General features: G+C 46.3%; 1 protein-coding gene across 1 annotated transcript; it reads right to left on the bottom strand.

Annotated features, from left to right (window-relative positions):
* Positions 1-3341: 3341 nt before the first annotated feature.
* ttc4 (tetratricopeptide repeat domain 4) lies at positions 3342-24104 on the bottom strand. The gene is made up of 10 exons (XM_085983166.1): positions 23864-24104; positions 14942-15059; positions 14224-14385; positions 13266-13343; positions 12368-12492; positions 11853-11939; positions 10537-10775; positions 9892-9976; positions 7267-7349; positions 3342-3699 (listed from the first exon to the last, which is right to left on the bottom strand). Exons 1-10 carry the CDS (start codon positions 23969-23971, stop codon positions 3600-3602), a joined length of 1185 nt encoding a protein of 394 aa, XP_085839292.1. The 5' UTR covers positions 23972-24104; the 3' UTR covers positions 3342-3599.
* Positions 24105-24566: the final 462 nt, after the last annotated feature.

The raw sequence follows: 24566 nt of genomic DNA, 5'->3' as shown, positions 1-24566 counted from the left end.
TATGTCTCAAGTCAGCTGCAGTCACTGAACAGATTTTTTATCTATTTTATACATAATCTTGAATATCACTCTCTGGGTTCTGGGAATAGTCAGAAATTTGTGTTTTATGCAACCAGGCTTGCTTAATTAAACAATTAATAAAAGGTCATCAACCTGTAATGTTGGTATTCAAAGGGACCTGGATGTACACTAATCACAGAAAGTTAACATGTAGGTACTGCAAGCCATTAGGAAAGCATATGGTATGTTAGCCTTTATTACAAAAAGATTAGAGTATAAGAGTAAAGAAGTCTTACTACAATTATATAGGGACTTGGTGAGACCACACCTGGAGTACTGTGTACAGTTTTGGTCTTCTTACCCAAGATATACTTGCCTTAGAGGGAGTTCCTCAGGGCAGTGTCCTAGGCCCAACCATCTTCAGCTGTTTCATCAATGACCTTCCCTCCATCATAAGGTTCGCTGATGATTGCACACTGTTCAGCACCATTCGAGACTCGTCAGATACTGACGCAGTCCGTTTCCATATGCAGCAAGACCTGGACAACATTCAGACTTGGGCTGACAAGTGGCAAGTAACATTCGCACCACACAAGTGCCAGGCAATGACCATCTCCAACAAGCGAGACTCTAACCATCTCCCCATGACATTCAATGGCATTACCATTGCTGAATCCCCCACTATCAACATTCTGGGGGTTATCATTGATCAGAAACTGAACTGGACCAGCCATATAAATACTGTGGCTACAAGAGCAGGCCAGTGGCTGGGAATTCTGCGGCCAATGTCTCACCTCCTGACTCCCCAAAGCCTTTCCACCATCTACAAGGCACAAGTCAGGAGTGTGATGGAATACTCTCCACTTGCCTGGATGAGTGCAGCTCCAACACTCAAGAAGTTCGACACCATTCAGGATAAAGCAGCCCGCTTGATTGGCACTCCATCCACCTTCAACATTCACTCCCTCCACCACCGGCGCACTGTGTACCATCTACAAGATGCACTGCAGCAACTCGCCAAAGCTCCTTCAACAGCACTTTCCAAACCCGCGACCTCTACCACTTAGAAGGACAAGGGCAGCAGACGCATGGGAACATCACCAGCTGCAAGTTCCCCTCCAAGCCACACACCATCCTGACTTGGACCTGTATCGCCGTTCCTTCACTGTCGCTGGGCCAAAATCCTGGAACTCCCTTCCTAACAGCATTGTGGGTGTACCTACACCATATGGACTGCAGCGGTTCAAGAAGGCGGCTCACCACCATCTTCTCAAGGGCAATTAGGGATGGGCACTAAATGCAGGCCTAGCCAGCCAGCGACGCCCACATCCCATCAATGAATAAAAAAAAGTACAACATAGGTTTACTAGACTGATTCCTGGGATGAAGGGATTGTCATACGAGGTCAGATTGAGTAGACTGGAGTTTGGAAGAATGAGAGGTGATCTCATTGAAACATATAACATTCTTAAGGGGCTTGCTTGACAGGGTAGATGCAGGGAGGATGTTTCCCCTGGCTGGGGAGTCTAGAAGCAGGGGTCACAGTCTCAGAATAAGGGGTCGGCCATTTAGGATTGATATGAGGAGAAATTTCTTCAAAACGTTGTGAACTTTAGAATTCTCTACCCAAGAATTGTGGATGCTCGGTCGCTGAGTATATCCAAGACAGAGGCCGATAGATCTTTGGGTACTAAGGGAATCAAGGGATATGGGGATAGTGCGGGAAGGTGGAAATGAGGTAGAAGATCAGCCATGATCTTATTGAATGGCGGAGCAGGCTCAAAGGGCTGAATGGCCTACTCTTGCTCCTATTTCTTATGTTAACTCTGTTTCTCTCTCTCTCTCTCTCGATATCACCTGACCTGCTGAGCGTTTCCAGCATTTTGTTTTTATTTAAGAATTCCAGCATCCGTAGTATTTTGCTTTTGTTTTTAATTAAACAATTGCTTGTGACTTCATTATCAGTCACCCTCTATTACTGCTCAATTACCTATTTTTAACATTTTATTCGTTCAGCAGGAGCTGGGCATGGAATGTTAGAGAATCTGCTATTACACGGCAGCTCCACGGTGCAATGTGCTGGAGTTCCAGCATACTCTGTTGTGGAGTAGTAGTGTGCAGACTACTTAAACTCAGTAATGTCACTGGGGGGTAGATGCTGAGCAGAAGTTAAGCAATTTCTGTACCCAGTTAGAGAGCGAAATGAGGGGTTGTGCGGTGGGGGGAGGCGGTGGAAGGGAAGAGATTCAACCGTCAAACTGTTCCTCTTGTACACCTCCCAAGAAGCAAATTGTACTGACCTTAGCAGCAGCCTGGGCAGTAACTGGCGCTCTTTCTGTAAGGGATGGTGCGAGAGAAGGCAAACAAAAAATGAATCTGTTCTACAACTTTTGCAACTTGATTTGTTACGGTTATTACTTTAAATGGCTTTAATTTGGCTTGATCGGGTGGATGCGGGGAGGATGTTTCCACTGATGGGTGAGATTAGAACTAGGGGGCATAATCTTAGAATAAGGGGCTGCCCTTTCAAAACTGAGATGAGGAGAAACTTCTTCACTCAGAGGGTAGTAAATCTATGGAATTTGCTACCCCAGAGAGCTGTGGAAGCTGCAACATTAAATAAATTTAAAATGGAGATAGACATTTTCCTAGCAGATAAGGGAATTAGGGGTTACGGGGAGAGGGCAGGGAAGTGGACCTGAGTCTAGATTCAGATCAGCCATGATCCTATTGAATGGCGGAGCAGGCCCGAGGGGCCGTATGGCCTACTCCTGCTCCTATTTCTTATGTTCTTATGTTCAATTACTGTAAACTATCAATTTATTTATTCTTAGGATGTGGGTAACACATCACTAGTAAACTAGTTGGGTTTTGACTGACAATCCAGCAGCTTTCATGCTCATTTATTTTTCCTAATGTCAGCCCACGAATGATCAGATTTCTTCAATTCCATTTCACAACTTTCCACAGTGGGATTTGAAGTAGTCCAGAGCCACAACCATTACAGTACCATGCCTCTACTGTGTAACTTCTCTAAATATGAACACAAAGCTAAAGCAATCTGGCTAATGTGCAGTGAAAACAATGGGGGCAAATAGAAATCGGTTTGGGATTTTCAGTTTTCATTGAGAATATAATCTAGGATGGCACTCCTGTGCAGCACTGAGAAATGACAGCATTGTCAGGGGAGCCATCATTTAGGGGCGGCGTTAAACAAAGGTCCAAGCTGCTTGCTGTGGAGGCGGAGGTGGATATTAAAGATCCCATGGCACTATTTGAAAGAGAAGGTAGTTCGCCAGGTGTCCCAGCCAACATTACTTCCTCAACCAACACTAGTAAAATCAGATTAACTGGTCATTTATTATTATTTGTGGAACTTCGTTGTGCACAAAATGGTTGCTACATTGCAAATAAAAATCTGATGGAAAATGCTTCAGGACATTTCTGAGATGTGATCAGGTCCTTTTTCTCCCCCCCCCCCCATTTCTGTGTAGAGTTTTCAATTGCCAATGATAAAGATTGTCTTTTCCTGATTTGGTTGGTATTCCAAAGAATCCAGTTACTGATGTTGATCGTATACAAATAGGAATTTAGACAATTCAATTTGCTTGAAGTTTCTTTCCCGATAGAAAGTCTCGAGCGAACGATGAACCTCTAACCAGAATGATGATTCTCGGATTGCCCGCCTTCACAACATAGCTAGAGACAAAAAGATTCAATGAAGCATGAATTAATATCAAACAACCACCACTTTTAAAGGAATGGATCAACATTCCAACTATAGAAAGTCGTAACTGAGCTATAAATATAAAATACAACAGCTAGCCAGCACGGTGATGCAGTACTGTTTGGTGTCACTGTGCATTGACAAGCAAGTCTAATCCTCACTCTGCTGAGTTTTCAATTTCAACCGAGTTGACGTGAGGGTCAGGCAACACCCCACTGTCCCCCAGGGTAATCGTGCATACCTTCTACTAGCCATTTTATAGTCACTTAGGTAGCAGACTAGGAACGGATCATCTACTTGCTCGACTATAGGTAGCAATGATACGAGAACATCAGAAGAGGAAAAACCCTTAAAAAAAAAAATCAACATACATTGGGGGATACTGAATGACTTATATCCCCCATTTTTTATTTCTCTGTATTCCTTTTGGTTCCTTGTCACCCAGCAGAAGGGAGAGCATGCAGCCCGCTGCGAGGTCTCTGCCACGTTGTAATGACTGCTAGGTGCATCTCAGGAAGACTCCATCGTCCATACGGAAATTGACTACACTCTATTGAACACCTCTCCTCCATATGACATGGCTAAGAGGTGAAATTCAGCCATCAGTCACAAACTCATAACTAAGTACTATAGAAAGAAAGAAGAAAAAAAGATTTGCATTTATATAGCTCCTTTCACGACCACCGGACGTCTCAAAGCGCTTTACAGGCAATGAAGTACTTTTGAAGTGATGTAATGTGGGAAACGCGGCAGCCAATTTGTGCACAGCAGGGTCCCACAAACAGCAATGTGATAATGTTTTTGTTATGTTGATTGAGGGATAAATATTGGCCAGGACACCGGGGATAACTCCCCTGCTATTCTTCGAAATAGTGTCATGGGATCTTTTACAGTCACCTGAGAGAGCAGACAGGGCCTCGGTTTAACGTCTCATCCGAAAGACGGCACTTTGGACAGTGCTGCGCTCCCTCAGTACTGCACTGGAATGTCAGCCTAGCTTTATGTGCTCAAGTCTTTGGAGTGGGACTTGAACCCACAACCTTCGGACTTAGAGGCGAGTGTGCTACCCACTGAGCCACAGCTGACACATGCTCTCAAACACCACGGCTAGCACGAGACGCCTGTATCAATACTGGCTGCAGCATAGGGCTTTGAAAGCCCATGAATTGGTTTTACGTTTTGGTGAACACAGAGCTCGAAGAACTCTTCTCCACTGTGTCAACACTGAGCATCTCTTGGTCTTGTTTACCAAGGCTTAGGTGCATAGTTAAACTCCCTCTCCTCTGACACAATCTGTCTCAACCCCAACTTCAGGAGTATTTCTCTGCATGAGTGTGACATTTTCCTTTGTACATCTGCCATCCATGGTACATCTGCCATCCATGGTACATCTGCCATCCATGTAGCCTGAGTGAGAGCTTCAGCTTATTAGAGGTAGTTTTGAAATTGTGTACTTAGACTTATTAAGTACTAAACGGATACCATCCAGACTCACTTCACTTGGGACCCTTAGACAGAAGAAATGTTTTAATCAACAAGTCCAAGAGATTAAAAGGGCAATGCTCTAACTGGCTACACTACCCAGCCCCTTCACTGATTTTGTAATATTAAGTATTTTAGAAAAGTTATCAAATAATTTTTAGAATATTCAAATAAACGACTTTAAAGACGGCGCAAGCCACTTTATACAAAAACTAGCTGAAGTGCCCGGCGGTGCCGAGGCTTTTTCGAGGGAATGGTGTTGTTGGAAGAGAGAGAGAGAGCGACTGGGGGGGAAGAGAGAGAGCGACTGGGGGGGAAGAGAGAGAGCGACTGGGGGGGAAGAGAGAGAGCGACTGGGGGGAAGAGAGAGAGCGACTGGGGGGAAGAGAGAGAGCGACTGGGGGGGAAGAGAGAGAGCGACTGGGGGGAAGAGAGAGAGCGACTGGGGGGGAAGAGAGAGAGCGACTGGGGGGGAAGAGAGAGAGCGACTGGGGGGAAGAGAGAGCGACTGGGGGGAAGAGAGAGAGCGACTGGGGGGAAGAGAGAGAGCGACTGGGGGGAAGAGAGAGAGCGACTGGGGGGAAGAGAGAGAGCGACTGGGGGGAAGAGAGAGAGCGACTGGGGGGAAGAGAGGGAGGGGAGGGGTGGGGGGAAGAGAGGGAGGGGAGGGGAGGGGGAGGGAGGGGAGGGGGAGGGAGGGCGGGGGGGAGGGGAGGGGGAGGGGGAGGGCGGGGAAGGGAGGGAGGGGGAGGGAGGGAGGGGGAGGGCGGGGAAGGGAGGGCGGGGAAGGGAGGGCGGGGAAGGGAGGGCGGGGAAGGGAGGGCGGGGGGAGGGGGGAAGGAAGGGAGGGAGGGGGGAAGGGAGGGCAGGGGAGGGCGGGGGGAGGGGAAGGGAGGGCGGGGAAGGGAGGGTGGGGGAGGAGGGCGGGGGAGGAGGGCGGGGGGGGAGGAAGGGAGGGGGGGAAGGGAGGGGGGGAAGGGAGGGCAGGGGAGGGGGGGATGGAGGGCGGGGGGGGAGGGAGGGCGGCGGGCGCCCCCCCCCCGAGGGTCGCGGCCCCCGAGGGGCGCGCCCCCCCCCCGGAGGTGAAGACCGCCGATTGCGCGCGCAGCAGGAGCTGAGACGCGGTGTCTCGCTTGGCCGGCGGGCCCGGTTGCCAGGGCAACCGTGACGCTGACCAAGCCAGAGAGAGAGACGCCGCGTCTCAGCTGCTCCTGCTGCGCGCGCGCCCCCCCCCCCCCGAGGGTCGCGGCCCCCCCCCCCCCCCCCGAGGTGAAGACCGCCGATTGCGCCCGTTGCCAGGGTAACGCTGGACGCTCAGCAAGCCCCGGCAGAGAGAGACGTCTCAGCTCCTGCTGCGTGCGCACCCTAGCGGCGCCGGCTGAGGCTCGGCCCTCCAGCCTTCGAGTGGGGCCGGGAGGTGCCTAGCTCGGGCGTGGGTGCGGAGGAGACGCCGAGGCTTCTAGGCCTACCTGGAAAAACGGGGAAAGGTAGGAAAATTAATGAGATTAGATAAGTTAATTACTTTCTAAATCATTTTTTTAAAAAACAATATGTGTTTTAAAAGCAACGTTTTTTTTTAAGACGCAGAAAGCGGGAAAAAGGAAAAGTTTGGAATCAAGATGGCGGTGACTCACCTCGGTTTAGAACGATAAAGCCCAGCCACACGCGCACCGATTGGCCCGGCGGCACACGCCAGCAACCCGGCGTACGATTGGTCGAGCTCGAGGTCACTCTGTCGCTAATGAGCGGATAATGAGATGCTAATGAGCGGAATGTTGAAGGTTTTTGGGATACCGCGAGCGCAATTTTAGCCCGGCCGAAACGTAAATACGCTTAAAACCGTCTCGGAAGCGTAAGCTTTCTTTGGAGGTAACGCGCGCGTAGGTACGCCCTGTAACTTTCGAGTGCATACCCGCAACGCACACGCGATGACAGACAGATAGACAGAATGACAGAAGTACCGATTTATATATATAGATATGGTAATGCTACATCAAACAAAGACAAAAGGGAGAGCAGGAACTGAAAGCAGCAAACAGAACATTCACTCTGCTCACCTGGCATGGCTCAGCACCTGCCGCAGGGTACACACAGGGTCCACCTGGAACAGATCCTCTCTCTGCTCATCTTCAAAATACAGCTGTGGACACAAAAAATATATAAGGTCGAAGCATCAGAGAACAATTGATTAACAGAAAGCAGCTTTTTAATTATATTTTCATATTCCCCAGAAACATTTCAGTTAGTCTGCCCTTCCCTTAGTTACTACAGCAGAGAGCAGTGAGGATGATACCAATCGACTGCAACAGGACATAGAAAGACTAGCAGAATGGGCAGACAAGTGGCAGATGGATTTTAATAGAGAAGTGTGAGGTGATGCATTTTGGCAGAACAGGGAAGAGGCAATATATACTTAATGGCACAGTTTTAAAGAGTGTGCAGGGACAGAGCGACCTGGGAGTTAATGTGCATAGGTCCCTGAAGATGGCAGGACATACTGAGAGAGTGGTTAGCCAAGCATATGGGATCTTGGGCTTCATAAATAGAGGTACAGGAAACTTTGTGATATCCGGCACCGACGGGACCGAGCTGTTGCCATTAGATCAAAACTGCCGGACATGTTGAAACATACGGAGATTTTCAGCTCCGTGTGAATCAACAAACCCTGTTGCTTAGCAACAGCTTCAAAACAGTCGGCTGCAGCTTAAAAGCATCTCTAGCTGAAGCTGTTGCTTAGCTACAGATCTTGCAGAGCCTGACTGGGGAAAAAAAAGCAATGAGAAGTAAAAATACTTATAGGAAACGGCTCCTGAATTTTGCTGGTAGATAGAGCTTTCCGGACTTTTAACCTCCGGATAAACCAAAGTTTCCTGTATTGAGTACAAAAGTAGAGAAGTTATGCTGAACCTTTATAAAGCGCTGGTTAGTCCACAACTGGAGTATTGTGTCCAGTTCTGGTCACCACACTTTAGGAAAAATGTGAAGGCCCTTGAGAGGGTGCAGAGGAGATTTACCAGAATGGTTCTGAGGATGGGGGATCTTAGCTACAAGGACAGGTTGGAGAAGCTGGATTTGTTTTCATTAGAGCAAAGGCAGTTGAGGGGTGATTTGATAGAGGTGTACAAGATTATGATGGGTTTGGATAGGCTAGACGGGTAAAGGCTGTTCCCACTAGTTGATGGTACAAGAACTAGGGGACACAGATTTAAGGTTTTGGGCAAGAGATACAGGGGGAACGTGAGGAAAAACTTTTTTATGCAGCGAGTGGTGAGGACCTGGAATTCGCTGCCGACGGAAGTGGTGGAGGCGGACACACTCAATGTTTTCAAGGGGAGACTGGATAGGCACTTGACGGAAATAAACTTGCAGGGCTACGGGGATAGAGTGGAGAAATGGGACTTACTGGATTGCTCTACAGAGAGCCGGCACGGGCTCGATGGGCCGAATGTCCTCCTTCTGTGCCGTATGACTATGACTCTAAAGCATTAGCTTAGATTCCACAACAGAAAAACAAACATTCCTCTCTACATCTTAGAATGGTTAACCAGACCGCCCAAGTGCACAATAGTGTCTCCCTCCACAAACCTACAACACAACTTAAACTGACTTCTGCATATTAAAGAAATGTAATGGTATCACTACCCGAATGGGTTCTGACTTCATTACTGACCCACAGAGGCCATTCCAACACCCTGAACTAGAGAGACTATTGTGTGCTAATTTAAATTATGCAGCAAGTTGTGGTCAGCCTCCCAAATGAAAATAAAAATTATGGGGTAAAGATTTACATGATTGTTTTAATTATGTAATCCAAGTGCAGCTCTACTCAGTGCTGTCCCGAGCCCGTATCACGCTTAAATCTCAGTGTAACAAACTGTGGGGTGAAGTGTTAGCGTAAACCAAGTAAGCGCAAGAATCTTTAAGGTTTTGAATCCCACAGTCTGCTGTTCCTCAGTGTTCTTTTACAACACTATTTCAGATACATCAAGAATGCTTTGTAGCAGAATGTCCCGTCTACCTCACATGTCGCTAAACGACATGCGCAGCCCATATTCCTGTTTAACTGGTCTCCTCCATTACTGGGCAAGTACCAACCAGACATGGTTGCGGGCAGCAAACGTTTATATGCGTACAAACGTACTTGATACAACAATGTTTCCTCGGCACCAAAGAGCATCAAGTGAGTGTTGTAGTCAGTACAAACTCCATATCAGAGACTGTTAGAGCCATCGCTTATTGTGACTGCTTCATTCAAGTACACGGTCCATGGCTGTATTCACACGTGTGGATGACTTTGTCACCTTCAACCTGAATCTGTTTTTTTCTGTTCTTTTTGAACAATCATCTGCTTCAAACAGAGACATTATGGAAAATACCGGGAGCTCTGTCAGATTGGAACTTGTGGCCTTAAAGTTGCCAGTGAAGCTGACTACGGTTCAACCAGGACAAAAAGCTTTCTGTTCTAACTCAGCAATTAAAGAAAATGGGACGTTGATTTATTTTCTGGTTTGGGTTATTTTGCAAAGAACATCAGAGGAAAGAAAACCAATTTGGTGAGGGAGGTTGCTAATATTTGTGGCATTTTTAATTCTAAAATAGTCCCCCCCCTAATTGGAGCCATTCTCCACCACTGTTTCGCTCTCCAATCAGGATGGCATCCTTAAACACAATTCGAGTCATACCTCCAAATTATTTGGCTCATATTTTTTTTCTGTATCCCAGGGGGGAAAGTTTTCACCAAACATCACTGGTAAATGATCAATAAACCTGAGAAGAAAACACAGCTAAAGTTAATTCTCTATAAGGCAAGAATTCTGTGCCTTCCTCGAGACACTAAAAAAAAAAATTACATTCATAATTCAGTATAAGGAGACTAGGTGGCATCATCAGTCAACACATTGTCCTTTCACCTCTTGAAACCTGGGTTCAAACCCTTTGGAAAGTGTCTGCTACCGAGCTGGCTCAGACCAATTCCACAGCATAAAAACAAGAACAAAGGAAGATTGCAAAATGCCAGAATAAGCAGACATCTCCAGAAAGCAGGGACTGAGACAAAGTACTTAAAGTGGAAAATAATTCGGATGTGGTTGTTGCTCATTCATTGAATGTTTCTAGTCAGTGTGTAGCTCTCATCAACCATAACAATCAAATATCAGCCCACATCACAAGAACATTTAACTATAAACTGAAACAAATTGTCCCAGCCTTGCTTAGATCGCTAGTGAGGCTATTTTGAGACACTGCGGACAGTTTTGGATACCCTACCTTCAAAAGGACATTCATATCAGTTGCCTACAACTGAATGGTACCTTTCTTTTAATATTTACCGGGTGTCTTCATGGAACACTGAGATGAAGTCCATTTGTTCATACTCAGGGTACAGGAACAATACAGGCCAATTTAAGTTGCCATTTTCATCCAAGTGCACTACGATGCCGTTCTCAGAGTTTATACCATCAAACAACAGTGCCCTTAATACTCTGTCGTCCTCCTTATCATCACCATTATCATCATCAGAGTTTTGACTGGACAACTCCGGAGGCTGAAATAACTTGATTTTCCTTTCCTACAAGAGACAACAAAGGAAACTAAAGCAAAGCACGGGAAGTATGGAAAATACATGATTGCATCACCTAGCAACAAGGACAAGCCAAACCCTTATCCTCGAAGAGTGGACACAATAAGATATTCACCAATCCTCTGGGACTGGGCACCACATGACAATCACCGGGGGAGAGGCCCACGGGTAATGCAGAGTAAATGTTTTTAAAACAGAGATTATGAAAAATGATTCTAACATAGTTCCATCATTCCTTACTCCCTACCTGAGTTTAAAAAAAAATGTAATGTTCTTTCTGTAAGTCAGTCACCTTACACCATTGCCAACCCAAGAGACCGGGGGGGGGGGCCGAAATTTGCCTCCTTTGCACCCGTCGTTAGCGCCTTCGGGGGGCGCTAATGGGGTGCAAACGGCTTATCGCCCGGGCGGGGGCGCTAATAGTGCCTGCCGAGAAATTCCAAAAGCCAATAGCGCCGCGCCCCGGGCTGCTGCGCCGCCGACGAAGACGTCATTCGGCTGCACCCCGCGAGGCTGCCACGGGCGATGTCACCAACAGCCTTGCGGGTCGCAAACTCGGCTGCACAATGCCGGCGGGACGGTAATTAAAGGGGCGGTCGGGCTGCGCCCACGCACCGCCATTTTATTATTTTGGCCGATCTCCAGGTCGGCCCCTCTTGGCAGCCCATCGCACCGTCCAGCACCGCATCTCGGTGCCGGCCTGCGGCCAGGGCACCACGCCCTCCTGGTAGGCTAGTGGAGGCCATCAAATGGCCTGCAGAGCTCGCAGCATCCCTCCTCTTTAACGGAAGGGGAGGGGCGCTGAATCTCGTCAGCACTACGCTTTGCGCCCCAGACACTGCGCCGAGAGGAAGTGGAGCGCCCGAGATAGCGCTCCGCTTCCCCGCTGGGGCAGTAAGCCCAATTTAGTGGCTGGGGCGGTACTCCCGCACCAGGTGCTAAATGGGTTACGCCCCCCACCCCCCCCAGGTATCTAAAAATGTATCCTTCTCCAGTCAGGTCGTGAGAAATACGCATTTAATTTGAGTGACATGCTCATTTTCTCCATTATTTCACTTTTCCTACCTTGATGACCCTCAGTAAAGCCTCTGCTTGCACCCGTTCCTTCTTATCCTTTAACTTTGCCTTCCTTAGATTACGTTCTTCAACACGCTATAAAAAAAATTACATTAATAATTCAGTACAAGACTAGGTGGCATAATCAGTCAGAACATTTCACCTCTGTGACCTGTGTCCTGTTCAAAATGATGGCCTTAAAGCCACCAACTCTCTGCTTGCTGTGAGGGCTTTAAAGTACAATGAGTTTGGACAGGCTCAACCCAGCTCCTAAAGAACACAGGATCACAGCACAAACCAGTCTCTGAGATTACAATGCAATGCATAGCACCATAGTAATTTATCAGCTGCCACTCGCCACATCAACAATGCTCTTCTCCGCCTTGGAGAACCACCCTGACCATCTCTGCAACATACATACTTCAGAGTCACAGGTGACTATACCTCCTATATTCAGTACACACAATGCAGTCATCAACTGTACCTCCCACAGTCAGTATATAACACGCAGTCACTAACTGTACCTTCTGTTTATCAGCTTTGGCTCTCAATTCAATGAGTTGCTTCTCTTTGGGTTCAACCTGGAGGCCCTCATCACACCAAGCTATCGCCTTGCTGTAATTTTTCAGTTCAACGTGGCAAAGGACACCTGTCAAAAACCACAATCAAAAGTTAAGACTTCAGCCAGTTAATGCTAGTTAAGAGAACCCATTTCGCAAACCATTATTCACTAATCAAGAAGTCACAGCAAGACATTAGCTTAGTAACACATTTCTGTTTCATAATATTGTACTTAGTTTTAATTATCAAACATGGAGTCTGTTAGATGGTCACCAGAACAAGACCTCTAGGGCAAGTACTAATTCTTAGAAGTGCCCAATTAATTATTTTTTTCTTACAATAAACATCAGCAGAAAATGGGGGCGGAGCAGGATGAGGAGGCTCACGATCAAGCAGCACACCTATGGTTGGCAACAAACATTGATTCTGTGCAATGTTGTTTTGTCTAAACATCTCATTTTCTGACTATAGCATTCTGTTAGGAACAAAAAAACACAAATAGTGAAACGCGACATTGCTAAATTAATAATTGCCTATGTGTATCTTAGGGCGCCACAAGTTGTTGGAGTTCCAACACATTGTCATGGAGTTCGAGTTCACCCTTGTGGTTCCCTGCTTACGGAGTTCCTGATGTCACCTGTGCTGCTGCTGGAATGAAAAGGGAAATTGGAAAAGTGCCTCCAAACCCTCCTTGTGTGACTTCCTAGAAACTAGGCAGAAGGGAGGAAAAGAACAAAGAGGCTCTCATTGCTCCTAGCGGAGTCACAAAACAATTCTGGGAGCAACCAGGCAACAGACCGCCCTTCCTCCTGGAAGGGAGGGGAAGGAAAATAAAAGATGTAACTGTTTCTGCAGTCTTACCTCTGATTATTGCTTTCAGATGGTTTGGTTTCAGTTTCCGAGCTGCAATCACATCATTTAATGCAGATCGATTATTACCTGGATACCGAATATCAAAACAGAGAGCAAGAGAACCAATTTTACTTTTCTGCTAATCACATTTTCATTTTCACACTGAATAGCTGGCAATACCTGGGTGCAATGGCATGCGGAAGACACCACTTTATTAAAGAGAACACTTTTTTCTTGATGTTTTTCTGCCTGTTCGTGTTGTAACTTCTATGTATTTTCTAGGGTTTTAATACCAAACAGTGGCAAATTGTGATTAATTTTATATTGTAAACTCCTATCCACGAGGAACAGAATTCAGACTGCCCCGAACTCAATTCACTTAAGATGCTTACACCGAAGAGACTTTTATCCCATTGTTCTCATAGATTCACAGAAATTTACAGCACAGGAGGCCATTCGACCCATCATGTCTGTGCCAGTCGAAAAAGAGCTCTCCAGCCTAATCCCACTTTCCAACTCTTGGTCCATAGCCTTGTAGGTTACAGCACTTCAAGTGCATATCCAAATACATTTTAAATGTGATGAACATTTCTGTCTCTACCACCCTTTCAGACAGTGAGTTCCAGACCCTCTCTGGCTGAAAAAAGTTCTCAACTCCCCTCCAATCCTTCTACCAATTACTTTAAATCTGTGCCCCCCTGGTTACTGACCTCCCTGCTAGGGGAAATAGGTCCTTCCTATCCACCCGATCTAGGCCCCTCTTAATTTTATACACCTCAGTCAAGTCTCTCCTCAGCCTCCTCTGTTCCAAAGAAAACAACCCCAGCCTATCCAATCTTTCCTCATAGTTCTGACCTAAATTCAATTCTAAATCCTCAATGTTGAGTTTCTGAACAATCACAACACCCAGCCCCACCCCCACCCCCACCCCATTTCCACAATCTCAGGGCTGACATGCAAGAATTACCCAAATAAAATTGTGCTGCAGCTCGGTTTGTATGGAGTACGACATTCAGCTCGCAGTCACTGCATTTCCTCTTCAGTCCCTCGGTGTAGGAGATGATAGCTTTCTTATAATTCTTTTCCTTGAAGTAATGATTCCCTTCATTCTTGTATGTTTTTGCAAGCTCTGTAAAATGTCATTTAAAAGAAAAAGTGTAATACAATCTATAAATAATTAATAATTACCATCCAGCCGGATTTTTAAAAAATTCTGATTTATTATTTAATCTTGCATGGAGGCCCATTATGGTTTCAAAAGAGGTTAATCTGTAGAATAGAAGCTTGCAGCATTACACAGAACGAGGTAGCAATAAGATTCTCCCCAGTGTTTTCCCCAATTTCAGTTATTTCAACATTGTTTATTCCTTGATGTAATCATTCATTTAAAAGTTTAATTAGAAATCTTTTCACAAGAGTACTCTTTTTCTTAGTAATCTTGTGAAAAGAAACTTCGGTCTGGCTAAAAGACTGCAGTTTAGAAAATTCATCACATTACCAGCTATCAGTTTTATACATGCCAACAGCGAATTCCCTGCCAATGACAGAAAATTCCATTCCTTAGACTACACCATTTGCTCCAACGAAGGAATCTGCGTGAAGGCAGTCGATTGTGTGCAAATTGAAAATCTGCAATTTAGAGTGGGGATTGCTTTAAATTTTTTGCTTGAAGTTAATTCCAGTACCTTCTGGAGGCTGGTCCTCATCATACAATATTGTCTGGATGCAGGCAAGTTCTGGATGCTCCAAATGATCAAATTCTTCTGGTGCCTTTTTCATAAAAATTGGAATCTTGTCAAACTCCTACACAGGAAAAACAAATAAGCATATGGTCAGCATGAACTGGCCCCTTTCTGCCTCAGCTTGTTCCTGCTGATCTCCTTCTTTGGCCCCTGGTTGCTTCCTGACAAGGTAAGACAAGAGGGGGAAAATGTCTTAATTTGCAAGTTCTTTATAAAGTGAGTATTTATTCTCAAGACAAAGGGAGACTTTTCATCCTGCATCAACAATGGAAAATTTGTGTTACATTGTTTTGAAATAATTTGAGGTAAAATGGAAGCTGTCTTTCATTACCAAAATTGAATATGGAGACCAATTTTCTGGCAAGTACACAGCAGGCAGGGGCAAAGATATTAGCTTTGGTTTTCCCAATGTTTAACTGGAGGGAATTGTACCTCATCCAAGACTAGATGTCAGTCAAGTAACAGAGAGACAATGAATTGGATAGACAGGTAAGATAAGAGGTAGAACTAGGTGCCTCAGCATACATGTGGAAGCTGTCAGTGCATGATGTCACCAAGTGGCAGCATGTAGATGAGGAAGAGAATGGGGCCAGCTATAAATCCTTCGGAGATTCCAGAGGAAACAGTGCGGGGGGAGGGGGGGGCAGGAAGAGGCATCAGTGCTGGAGATGTTCTGGCCACAATTATATAGGCAAGACTGGAACCAAGCGAGGGCAGTCCCACTGAGCTGGGTAATGGAGAAGAGGAGTGGGAGGAGGACAGTGTGATCCACTATTTAAAAAGTATGCAGATAGGCCATGGAGAACAAGGAGGGAACATGCACCACAGTAAGTTACAGACGCCGTCATTTGTGACTTTGATTAGGGCTGTTTCAGTGGTGTGACGGGGCAGAAACCTGATTGCGGAAATTCAAACCTGGAGTAGCAGGAAAGATGGCCACGGATTTTAGAAGCGACAATATGTTACTTAAGGAGTAGGCCATAAGGCCCCTCGAGCCTGCTCCGCCATTCAATAAGATCATGGCTGATCTTCGACCTCAGCTCCACTTTCTCGCCTGATCCCCATATCCCTTGGTTTCCCTAGAGTCCAATGTTCAAGGACTTGAGGAACAGAAGGTTGGAGATGGGGGGCAGTCATTTGCAAGGACAAAGGGGTCAAGGGTAGGATGGGGGGTGGTGATGACGGTGGTTTTAAAAGGGAGGGGGGCAATACTTGAGCAGAGGAAACCATTTACAATGTCAGCTAGCATGGGGGCCAGGAAAGGAAGTTGGGTGGCCAGCAATTGGGAATGGGGTCACGGGAACAGGGTGTGGGTCTCATGGACAAGGTGAGCGCAGAGAGAGCATGAGGAGAGATAGGAGAGAAACCAGAGAATGATCCAGGTTCAGGCTAGGGCAAGTGGGGGAGGGGGGGGGGGGGGGAAAGCAGAGGATGTTGAACGATGATCCCAGTCTTAATGACCATGTGTTCCTCGCACTTGTTGCTGGATCTGAAGGGGGTGGGGAGAGGGATTTAAGGAGACAGTTAGTATTGGAGAAAAGAAATGGGAATGGGAGTTATCTTTGCTCTCCAGGATGATCTTGGAATAGTGGGCAGTTTTGGCAGAGGACAAGACCCGATAAAGTTTGATATGACCAAAATCTGGTGATACAATGCTAAACGCATTGCGCTCCAGATACTATCTGCACCCATTAGACTTGAGAGAATAAAGATGGGAAAGAGTAATGGTTTTATTGGAGACAAGGGAAAGGATGAGCGGATCAAAGACTACAGAAGCATGGTAGCGAATGGAGGGCCAAAGGCTAGCAGTGCAGCTGTAAGTAAGAGTGCAAAGAAAACATCACAGGCTCCTACCCAAGAATGGATAATTGAAGCTCCCAGCATCTGAACAATACAACTCAGAAGTGCATGCCCCTCCCCTAAGGCAGCACCAGGTTGAAAGCTCTATGATGTAACTAACGCCACATTTCAGCTTTCAAATCAAGGCGAAACAATCACCTAAACTCAATTACAATCCACCACCCCCTCCACTTCAAGTTAGTACAATTCCTACTCCTGGATTAGAAAACTGTGGGTTTGAGCTGCACATCAAGACTTGATTGCATAACTCAGCTGAAACTCCAGTGCAGGATTGAGGGTGGGCTACACTGTTGGCGGTGCTGTCATTTAACTGAGACATTAAACTAAGATCCTGTCTCGTCAAGCAAACATTAAAGATCCCATGGCATTATTCGAAGAGCAAAGTTCTCCTGATATTCCTCAACCATATACCACCAAAAAAAAACTCATTGCCGTTTGTGGAATTTTGCTGCCCTGAATAGCTGCCACATTTGCCTACATAATAACGGTCACTGCACTCCCAAAGTAGTTCATTATGTAATTCAAATACATGCTAAATATTAACATTTTTATGCAAGTGACTTTTTTATTCATTCACGGGATGTGGGCATCGCTGGCAAGGCCAGCATTTATTGCCCATCCCCAATTGCCCTCGAGAAGAGCCACCTTAAACCGCTGCAGTCCGTGTGGTGAAGGTACTCCCACAATGCTGTTAGGGAGGGCGTTCCAGGATTTTGACCCAGTGACGATGAAGAATGGCGATATATTTCTAAGTCAGGATGGTGTGTGACTTGGAGGGGAATTTGCAGGTGGTGGTGGTGTCCCCATGCGCCTGCTGCCCTTGTCCTTCTAGGTGGTAGCGGTCACGGGTTTGGGAGGTGCAGTCGAAGAAGACTGCATTAATCCAGTGCACCAGAGGTAGTAAATTTAGCCAATGGATCACAATTTTGATCCTTGACCTGAAATCCTCAGTATATACACCCAATGCACAAACTGCCAGGAAAACTGACACCTAATAGTCTGAAATCTAATTGGAGTGGGATACTGTTAAGTCTGTGTGTTCCAGTTATATTTAAGGTCAATTACTGACACAGACTACAAGAATAACTTTTCAATAGGTCTTTACTATTCGGAGGTTAGGGCTGTACTACCCAGCAAATTACTACACAGCACTTATATACCGGTGTGGTCACCACCGGTATTACCGTATACAGCAGCCAGAGAAAGTAGTACATCTCTTAAGGTGGAACAGGTTTAAGTTCTCTTAAGGTGGAACAAGTTACATACACCACAATCCTCCCTTTTTAGCTTAACAGTTATATCCCCATTTAACATAACATAATAACATATACAACTTCATGTAGAAACAGTTCAAAGGTTCAGTCTCTCAGGAGGCCTCCCGATTCGAGTTGGATAACGCCTTTCTCTGATTCTTGTTGCTGAGGTGACTCCTCTAGTTGGTCTCTTATGTCTTGGACATCATCATCATGTACATTCACTGCCGAGGTAGATGCTTCAGGTTCACTAACTCCTTCCACGGTTGTCTCTGTCGTAACCATGGGTTCGACCCTTGTTCTCGATTCTACCAGTTGGTCAGCATGACGCCGTATTACATTTTTACCAACATCTACCGTGTACATCAGGGGTCCTTGTCTGGCCCGAATTGTTCCGGATTGCCATTTCTCGTTTCCATAGTCCCTGGCCAACACTGGTTGTCCTACCTCGAAACTCCGAGTGGTCTTGTTATTTATATGCTGGAACTATTTGTTTTCAACTTCCCTCCGCACATTTGGTTTTAACAAGTCCAACCTGGACCGCAACCTCCTGTTATAAAACATCATGGCAGGACTTTGGTTTGTCACTGCATGAGCGGCGTTTCGATATGCCAGTAGAAACTTGTCCACCTTATGTTGTAGTGGAATCTGATCTTCGCTCATGGCCTTTATTGCCTTTTTGAATGTTTGTACAAATCTCTCGGCCAACCCATTTGTAGCCGGATGATATGGGGCAGAGGTATAATGTTTCACCCCATTCTTCTTTAAGAATTTTTGGAATTCTTCTGACACGAACTGTGGTCCGTTGTCGGAACATATTTGTTCTGGCAATCCGTTCCTTGCGAATATCGTTCTTAACACCGCAATTGTCTTTTCTGAAGTAGTGGTAGTCATCTTGATCACTTCTGGCCATTTAGAATGTGCGTCCACCGCAATTAGAAACATGGAGTCCATGAATGGACCAGCAAAGTCAATATGTACGCGTTGCCATGGGGCTGAAGGCCATTCCCATGGATGCAGCGGTGCAATCGGAGGTGCATTTTGCACTTTTTGGCACCCTGAACAGCTTTTCGTCAGCTCCTCTATCTGTTGGTCGATACCCGGCCACCACACATAAGCCCTAGCAAGGCTTTTCATCTTGACTCCCCCCAGATGACCTTCATGCAGTTCCTTTAGAACTCTTTCCCTTAACTTAGGAGGAATAATCACTCTCGTTCCATATATCAATGTTCCTTGACAGACGGACAGCTGGTCTCGTCTTGCCGAGAATGCCGGCAACAGAGAATCACCATGTGCTGGCCATCCCTTCACTGTCACCTCGTAGACTCGGGACAGTGTCGGGTCGTTCCTGGTTTCTCTTTCAATACTTGCATTGGTGACTGGTAAACACTCGATGATGGTCGAGTGAAATAACTCAACAGGGTCAACCTTCGTTGTCTCCTCTTCTTCAGGTAGTGGCAGGCGCGACAGCCCATCAGCATTACCATGCTGCTTTGTACCTTTGAATTCTATCTGATATTGATGTGCCCCTAAGAAAAGGGACCATCTCCGGAGTCTCTGTGCTGTCATCACCGACACACCCTTCTTAGGGTTAAAAATGGATACCAACGGCTGATGGTCTGTCAGAAGCGTAAACTTTTGGCCCTGCAGGTAATGATTAAACTTCTTTACTCCCCACACAAGGCTGAGAGCCTCCCTATCTATCTGAGCATAGTTGCGCTCAGCGGAGGTCAATGATCTGGATGCGAACGCGACTGGCCTCTCCGTGCCATTTGGCAACTTGTGTGAGAGTACTGCCCCAATACCATATGGAGAAGCATCACAAGCCAAACGAATAGGCAGTGTTGGGTTGAAGCGAGCCAACACTTCCTCTGAGGTTATCAATTCCTTGCTTTTGCGAAAGGCCTTCTTACAGTCCTCGCTCCACTCCCATGGTACTCCCTTCTGCAAAAGAGCGTTCAGCGGGTGCAGTACCGTGGCTAAATTTGGCAGAAATTTATGGTAATAGTTAATCAATCCTAGGAACGACCTCAACTGAGATACATTAACCGGAGCGGGAGCCTTCACAACCGCTTCGATCTTGTCAGGAGACTTATGAAGTCCCTCCTGGTCAATGACATGGCCACAGTACGAGATCCGCTTCTGAAAGAACTCACATTTCTGCCGATTAACTCGAAGTCCATATTCTTTCAATCTGATGAGCACCAGTTCCAAATTTGCGAGGTGTTCCTCGTCACCATCTCCTGTAATCAGAATATCGTCCAGGTAACATTGTGTGCCTGGAATTCCCTGTAATACCTGCTCCATGGCCCTCTGCCAAATTGCTGGAGCCGATGCCACTTCAAAAACCAGTCTATTATACCGGTACAAGCCTCTATGCGTGTTGATCGTGAGGTACTGGCGTGACTCTTCCTCAACTTCCATCTGTAAGTACGCCTGCGCCAGGTCTATCTTGGTGAAGTGTTTCCCGCCCGACAGTGAAGCGAAGATATCCTCAATCTGCGGAAGCGGATACTGCACCGTGTGAAACACCGGATTAACAGTGATCTTGAAATCTCCACAGATGCGAACCTTCCCTGGTTCTCCCGGCTTGTTGCTCGAAGGACGTTTCATCACGGGAACAATGGGCGTAGCCCACTCACTCCAGTCTACCTTAGACAGTACTCCTGAACGTTCTAGCGCTTCCAGCTCCGCTTCCACAGCAGGTCGTATCGCATAGGGTACCGGTCTGGCTTTGAAAAATTTTGGTTGTGCATGTTCTTCAATCTTGATGTTTGCCGTAATTCCTCTCAGTGTTCCCAGTCCCTGCTGGAACACCGCTTTAGCATCGTCCAATATTCTGGACAATCGTTTAGGTTTGACATCTGTTTCCCTGGCATCTACCGTTAGTGCTTTTAAGGAATGCCAGTCCATATTCATTTTTCTAATCCACTCCCGTCCCAGTAGTGGTGGACCTCCTTCAGGTAGCACATATAAGTCCATTACTTGGCTTTCTTTGCCCTTGTGGACCACCTTTACCTCTATCTTTCCGATGGGGTATACTCTTTGCCCAGTGTATGTTTTCAATACAATCTCCGTATCCCGTAGGGGAATATGTTGGAATAACCTTTTGTAATCTTTCTTATTCATGACCGTCAATGCCGATCCAGTGTCCAATTCCATCTTCACTTGGACTCCTGCTATCTGAAGTGTGACCCAAATTGTCTGGAGGTCTGCTTCCTTACCAACGTTGTGTACTCTTAAGCTACCCAGTTCATTACTGCTGGCGTCTGAATCTGACTTCTGTTCGTTCGAACTGTTCTCTGTCACCTTGTGTACCTTTCTGTACTTTCCCTGCGGTGACTTTTTGTTGCTGGTCTTCTCTCCTGACCGGCATACTTTAGCTATGTGACCAAGCCTGCCACATTTTCTGCATTCCTTATTTTTGAACCAGCACTGGTTCTGATCGTGCGTTGTCTTTCCACAACGATAACATTTTACTGTACCCAAGACCATTTGATTTGTGCTGAGTTCCGGTGACCGTAGCTGCATTACCACCATGCCTCTCGCTGCGGCTTCGTGCGATGCTGCCATAGCGACAGCTTTATCAAGCGTCAGCTCATTCTCCTCAAGCAGTCGCTTTTGTGTCTCTTCTTTGAACAATCCACACACGAATTTATCTCTTAGCGCATCTGTTAGTCCTGTTCCAAACTGACAGTACTTTGCTAGCTTACGCAATTCAATTAAAAATTCAGCATTGCTTTCATCTTTCAGCTGCTTTCTGCTGTAAAATTTAAATCGTTCCGCTAGCATCAGCGGCATGGGGCTTGAATGATTTTTCAGGACGGTAACAATATCCGCGAAAGTCTTATCCGCCGGTTTCTCTGGTGATAGAAGGTGTTTCAATTGCCCGTATGTCTTCGCACCCATTAAGTTTAATAAGGTTAGTGCTTTCTCCCCATCTGGTATCTTATTTGCTCTACAATAAACTTCTATGCGTTCTACATACGTGGTCCAATCTTCGATGTCGCTATCAAAAGTATTAATGTTCCCATGTTTAGGCATCATTGCAATTTTTTTTTCTTTTTCCAAAATGGCGGCTTCCCGCGCTTGGCGGTCTTTCCCGCGCTCGTCTTCTTCACCCGCTGGCTGCAATGGCGATTGCTGTGCTGCTGCCGGTCTCGCCTTCCCAGTGGTTAACAACTCCCCCGACGCTGCTTCTACTCCACCGCGGTTCCCGTGGGCATTCGTGCTTCCCTGCCGTCGCGCCTCGCAGCCCTTCTTGCAGCCCGGTTATGTGCACCCGCTGCGTTCGAATTCACCGCGGCTCTCTCGCCTTCAGCTGCCCCAGTCGCTGCGCCTTTCGGCCCGAATGCGGCCCGGCCCTTTTCACCAGCCGCGGTCGATTTCACCGCCCTCTTTCCTCCGTCTTCCCTCCCCTTCGCTACAGCCAACGCGGCCGACTTTCGCTGATTGGCTTACCCACCACCGTGGTAGAAGGAAGATAGCTGTCTGCCGCTGATGGGGGCTTCGAGTTCAGAATTTCTCTTCTTCACTCCGGGTCCTCGATGCCTCCCGCGCGACGTGCTGTTCAGCAGGATGATGAGGGTGGATGCCTCTTCTCGACGCCCATTCTGAGGACGAAGCTGCCGTGGATGTAAACTGCCGCAGGGTAAGATCGGACTCGTCGCCACTGTTAAGTCTGTGTATTCCAGTTATATTTAAGGTCAATTACTGACACAGACTACAAGAATAACTTTTCAATAGGTCTTTACTATTCGGAGGTTAGGGCTGTACTACCCAGCAAATTACTACACAGCACTTATATATCGGTGTGGTCACCACCGGTATTACCGTATACAGCAGCCAGAGAAAGTAGTACATCTCTTAAGGTGGAACAGGTTTAAGTTCTCTTAAGGTGGAACAAGTTACATACACCACAGATACCACATAGAATGGCTCAGTCACTGCAAATTTGCAGCTCAATAAACATGTCAACCGTACACCAGTACTTTCAAGTGTCATCTTAGCTCAGTTGGTACCTCAAAATCTTAAATTGCGGTTTCAAGCCTGTGCTTCAAGCTGTGCATAGATTGGCTGCTATGTTTGCATACATGATAGCAAGTGCTGATCCACTAAATCCAGGGGCACAAAACTGGCGCAGCATTATCTTAACAGAAGGAAGCTTGATATTATGACAGAAAGCTAATTTGCAATTATATACTCCCATGTCATTTCCTCAGAATACCCCGAAGTACTTTGCAACCAATGAATTACGTTTGAAGTGCAGCCACCTATTGTTATACTGAGTGCAAGGACTAATGCTAATCCACCATTAACACTGAAAGAGGACAGAACCTACTCGGATACATCTGCAACACCGTCAATGTCTGCGAGCCTGCGGTAGGTGGCAATGTTTAATCAGAAAGAGGATGCTGTCACTGAGACTGGTTGAGCCGGTGACACTGAAATTAGACTGTTAAAAATCCCAGAGCATGAGATATCAAAAAAATGTTAAACGGGTAACTTCTGTTCTGACCCCGGAGGTAGTTAACCTCAGCTGGGTCATCCTTAGCAAGCTCCCAATGTTACTAGCATCATCAGTTAGTTTTGCAGTAAGAGTTTGTTAATCATGGTGTGCCAGTATTTAACCCTGCCTTCTCTGTATCGCTTGCTTTTCCCAAAGTTGCGAACAGAGGAAAGTAACATATTCAAAACTTTCCCAGTCCCCCCTCTCCACCAATCCATTTCTGCCCAGTTCTCCAAATCCCACCTCCTCCCAGTTATCCTCGTTGAAGCCTTCTTTGTACTTCTTCTCCTTGAACTGTTCGATGAATGCATCCATGCCATCGTCCTCCCCCGGGGGTGTGCCGGAGGCCATGGTGCCGGCTCCACACAACTCGCCGCCCAAGCTGGGAGATGCCCGACGCCCAGAACTGCTACACTCGGCGATTCGTTACATTCGGCAGCACGTGCTTCCGGCTGCACTGCCACAAATCGTCCCCATGGCCCCGAAAACAGTTCCGCCCGACCAGAACACTAACAATGGAGATAGCTGGACTGCTGCTCTCTACTGGAATCTACAGCACCTCGTGTCTTGGAAAATAATGGAGCAAGACATTAAAAGGGGCGAGGTCTGACTCTGAGCCTTGCCCTGTTTACACACAGTGATGGCAATGTGCAGAGTTGTGCTGAAATCTCCAACATACCCCCATCAAGGAACATTGTATTAATAGAGTAAAAAAATGTAAATGATAATTCATGAACTGTTATAAAGCAAAATATAGAAATGATTAGTCAAGTAATGTAACTAAATAAATTGTTAAAATTATGATTACAAAATTAATTGGAGGCTTGCATGGTTTAATAGGTATGTAAATTAATATGTATCTATGAATATAAAAAGTATATATTTATATATATATACACGATTTGATCTGTGGTGTTGCATACAGGGAGTCAATACCAAGGGGATT

Source organism: Somniosus microcephalus, chromosome 3, assembly GCF_052327205.1.
Source record: "Somniosus microcephalus isolate GS21.2 chromosome 3, FLI_Smic_1.0, whole genome shotgun sequence".
NCBI lineage: Eukaryota > Metazoa > Chordata > Chondrichthyes > Squaliformes > Somniosidae > Somniosus > Somniosus microcephalus.
This window is presented reverse-complemented; position numbering and strand designations above follow the sequence as displayed.

Excerpts from the sequence above, each read along its gene's own strand:
- ttc4 (XM_085983166.1), bottom strand. The coding sequence starts at position 23,971 with ATGGCCTCCGGCACACCCCCGGGGGAGGACGATGGCATGGATGCATTC. Across the intron at positions 14,386-14,941 it reads TGAGGACCAGCCTCCAGAAG|AGCTTGCAAAAACATACAAG; the intron begins GTACTGGAATTA and ends GACATTTTACAG. Across the intron at positions 3,700-7,266 it reads CAGGTGCTGAGCCATGCCAG|CTATGTTGTGAAGGCGGGCA; the intron begins GTGAGCAGAGTG and ends TTTTGTCTCTAG.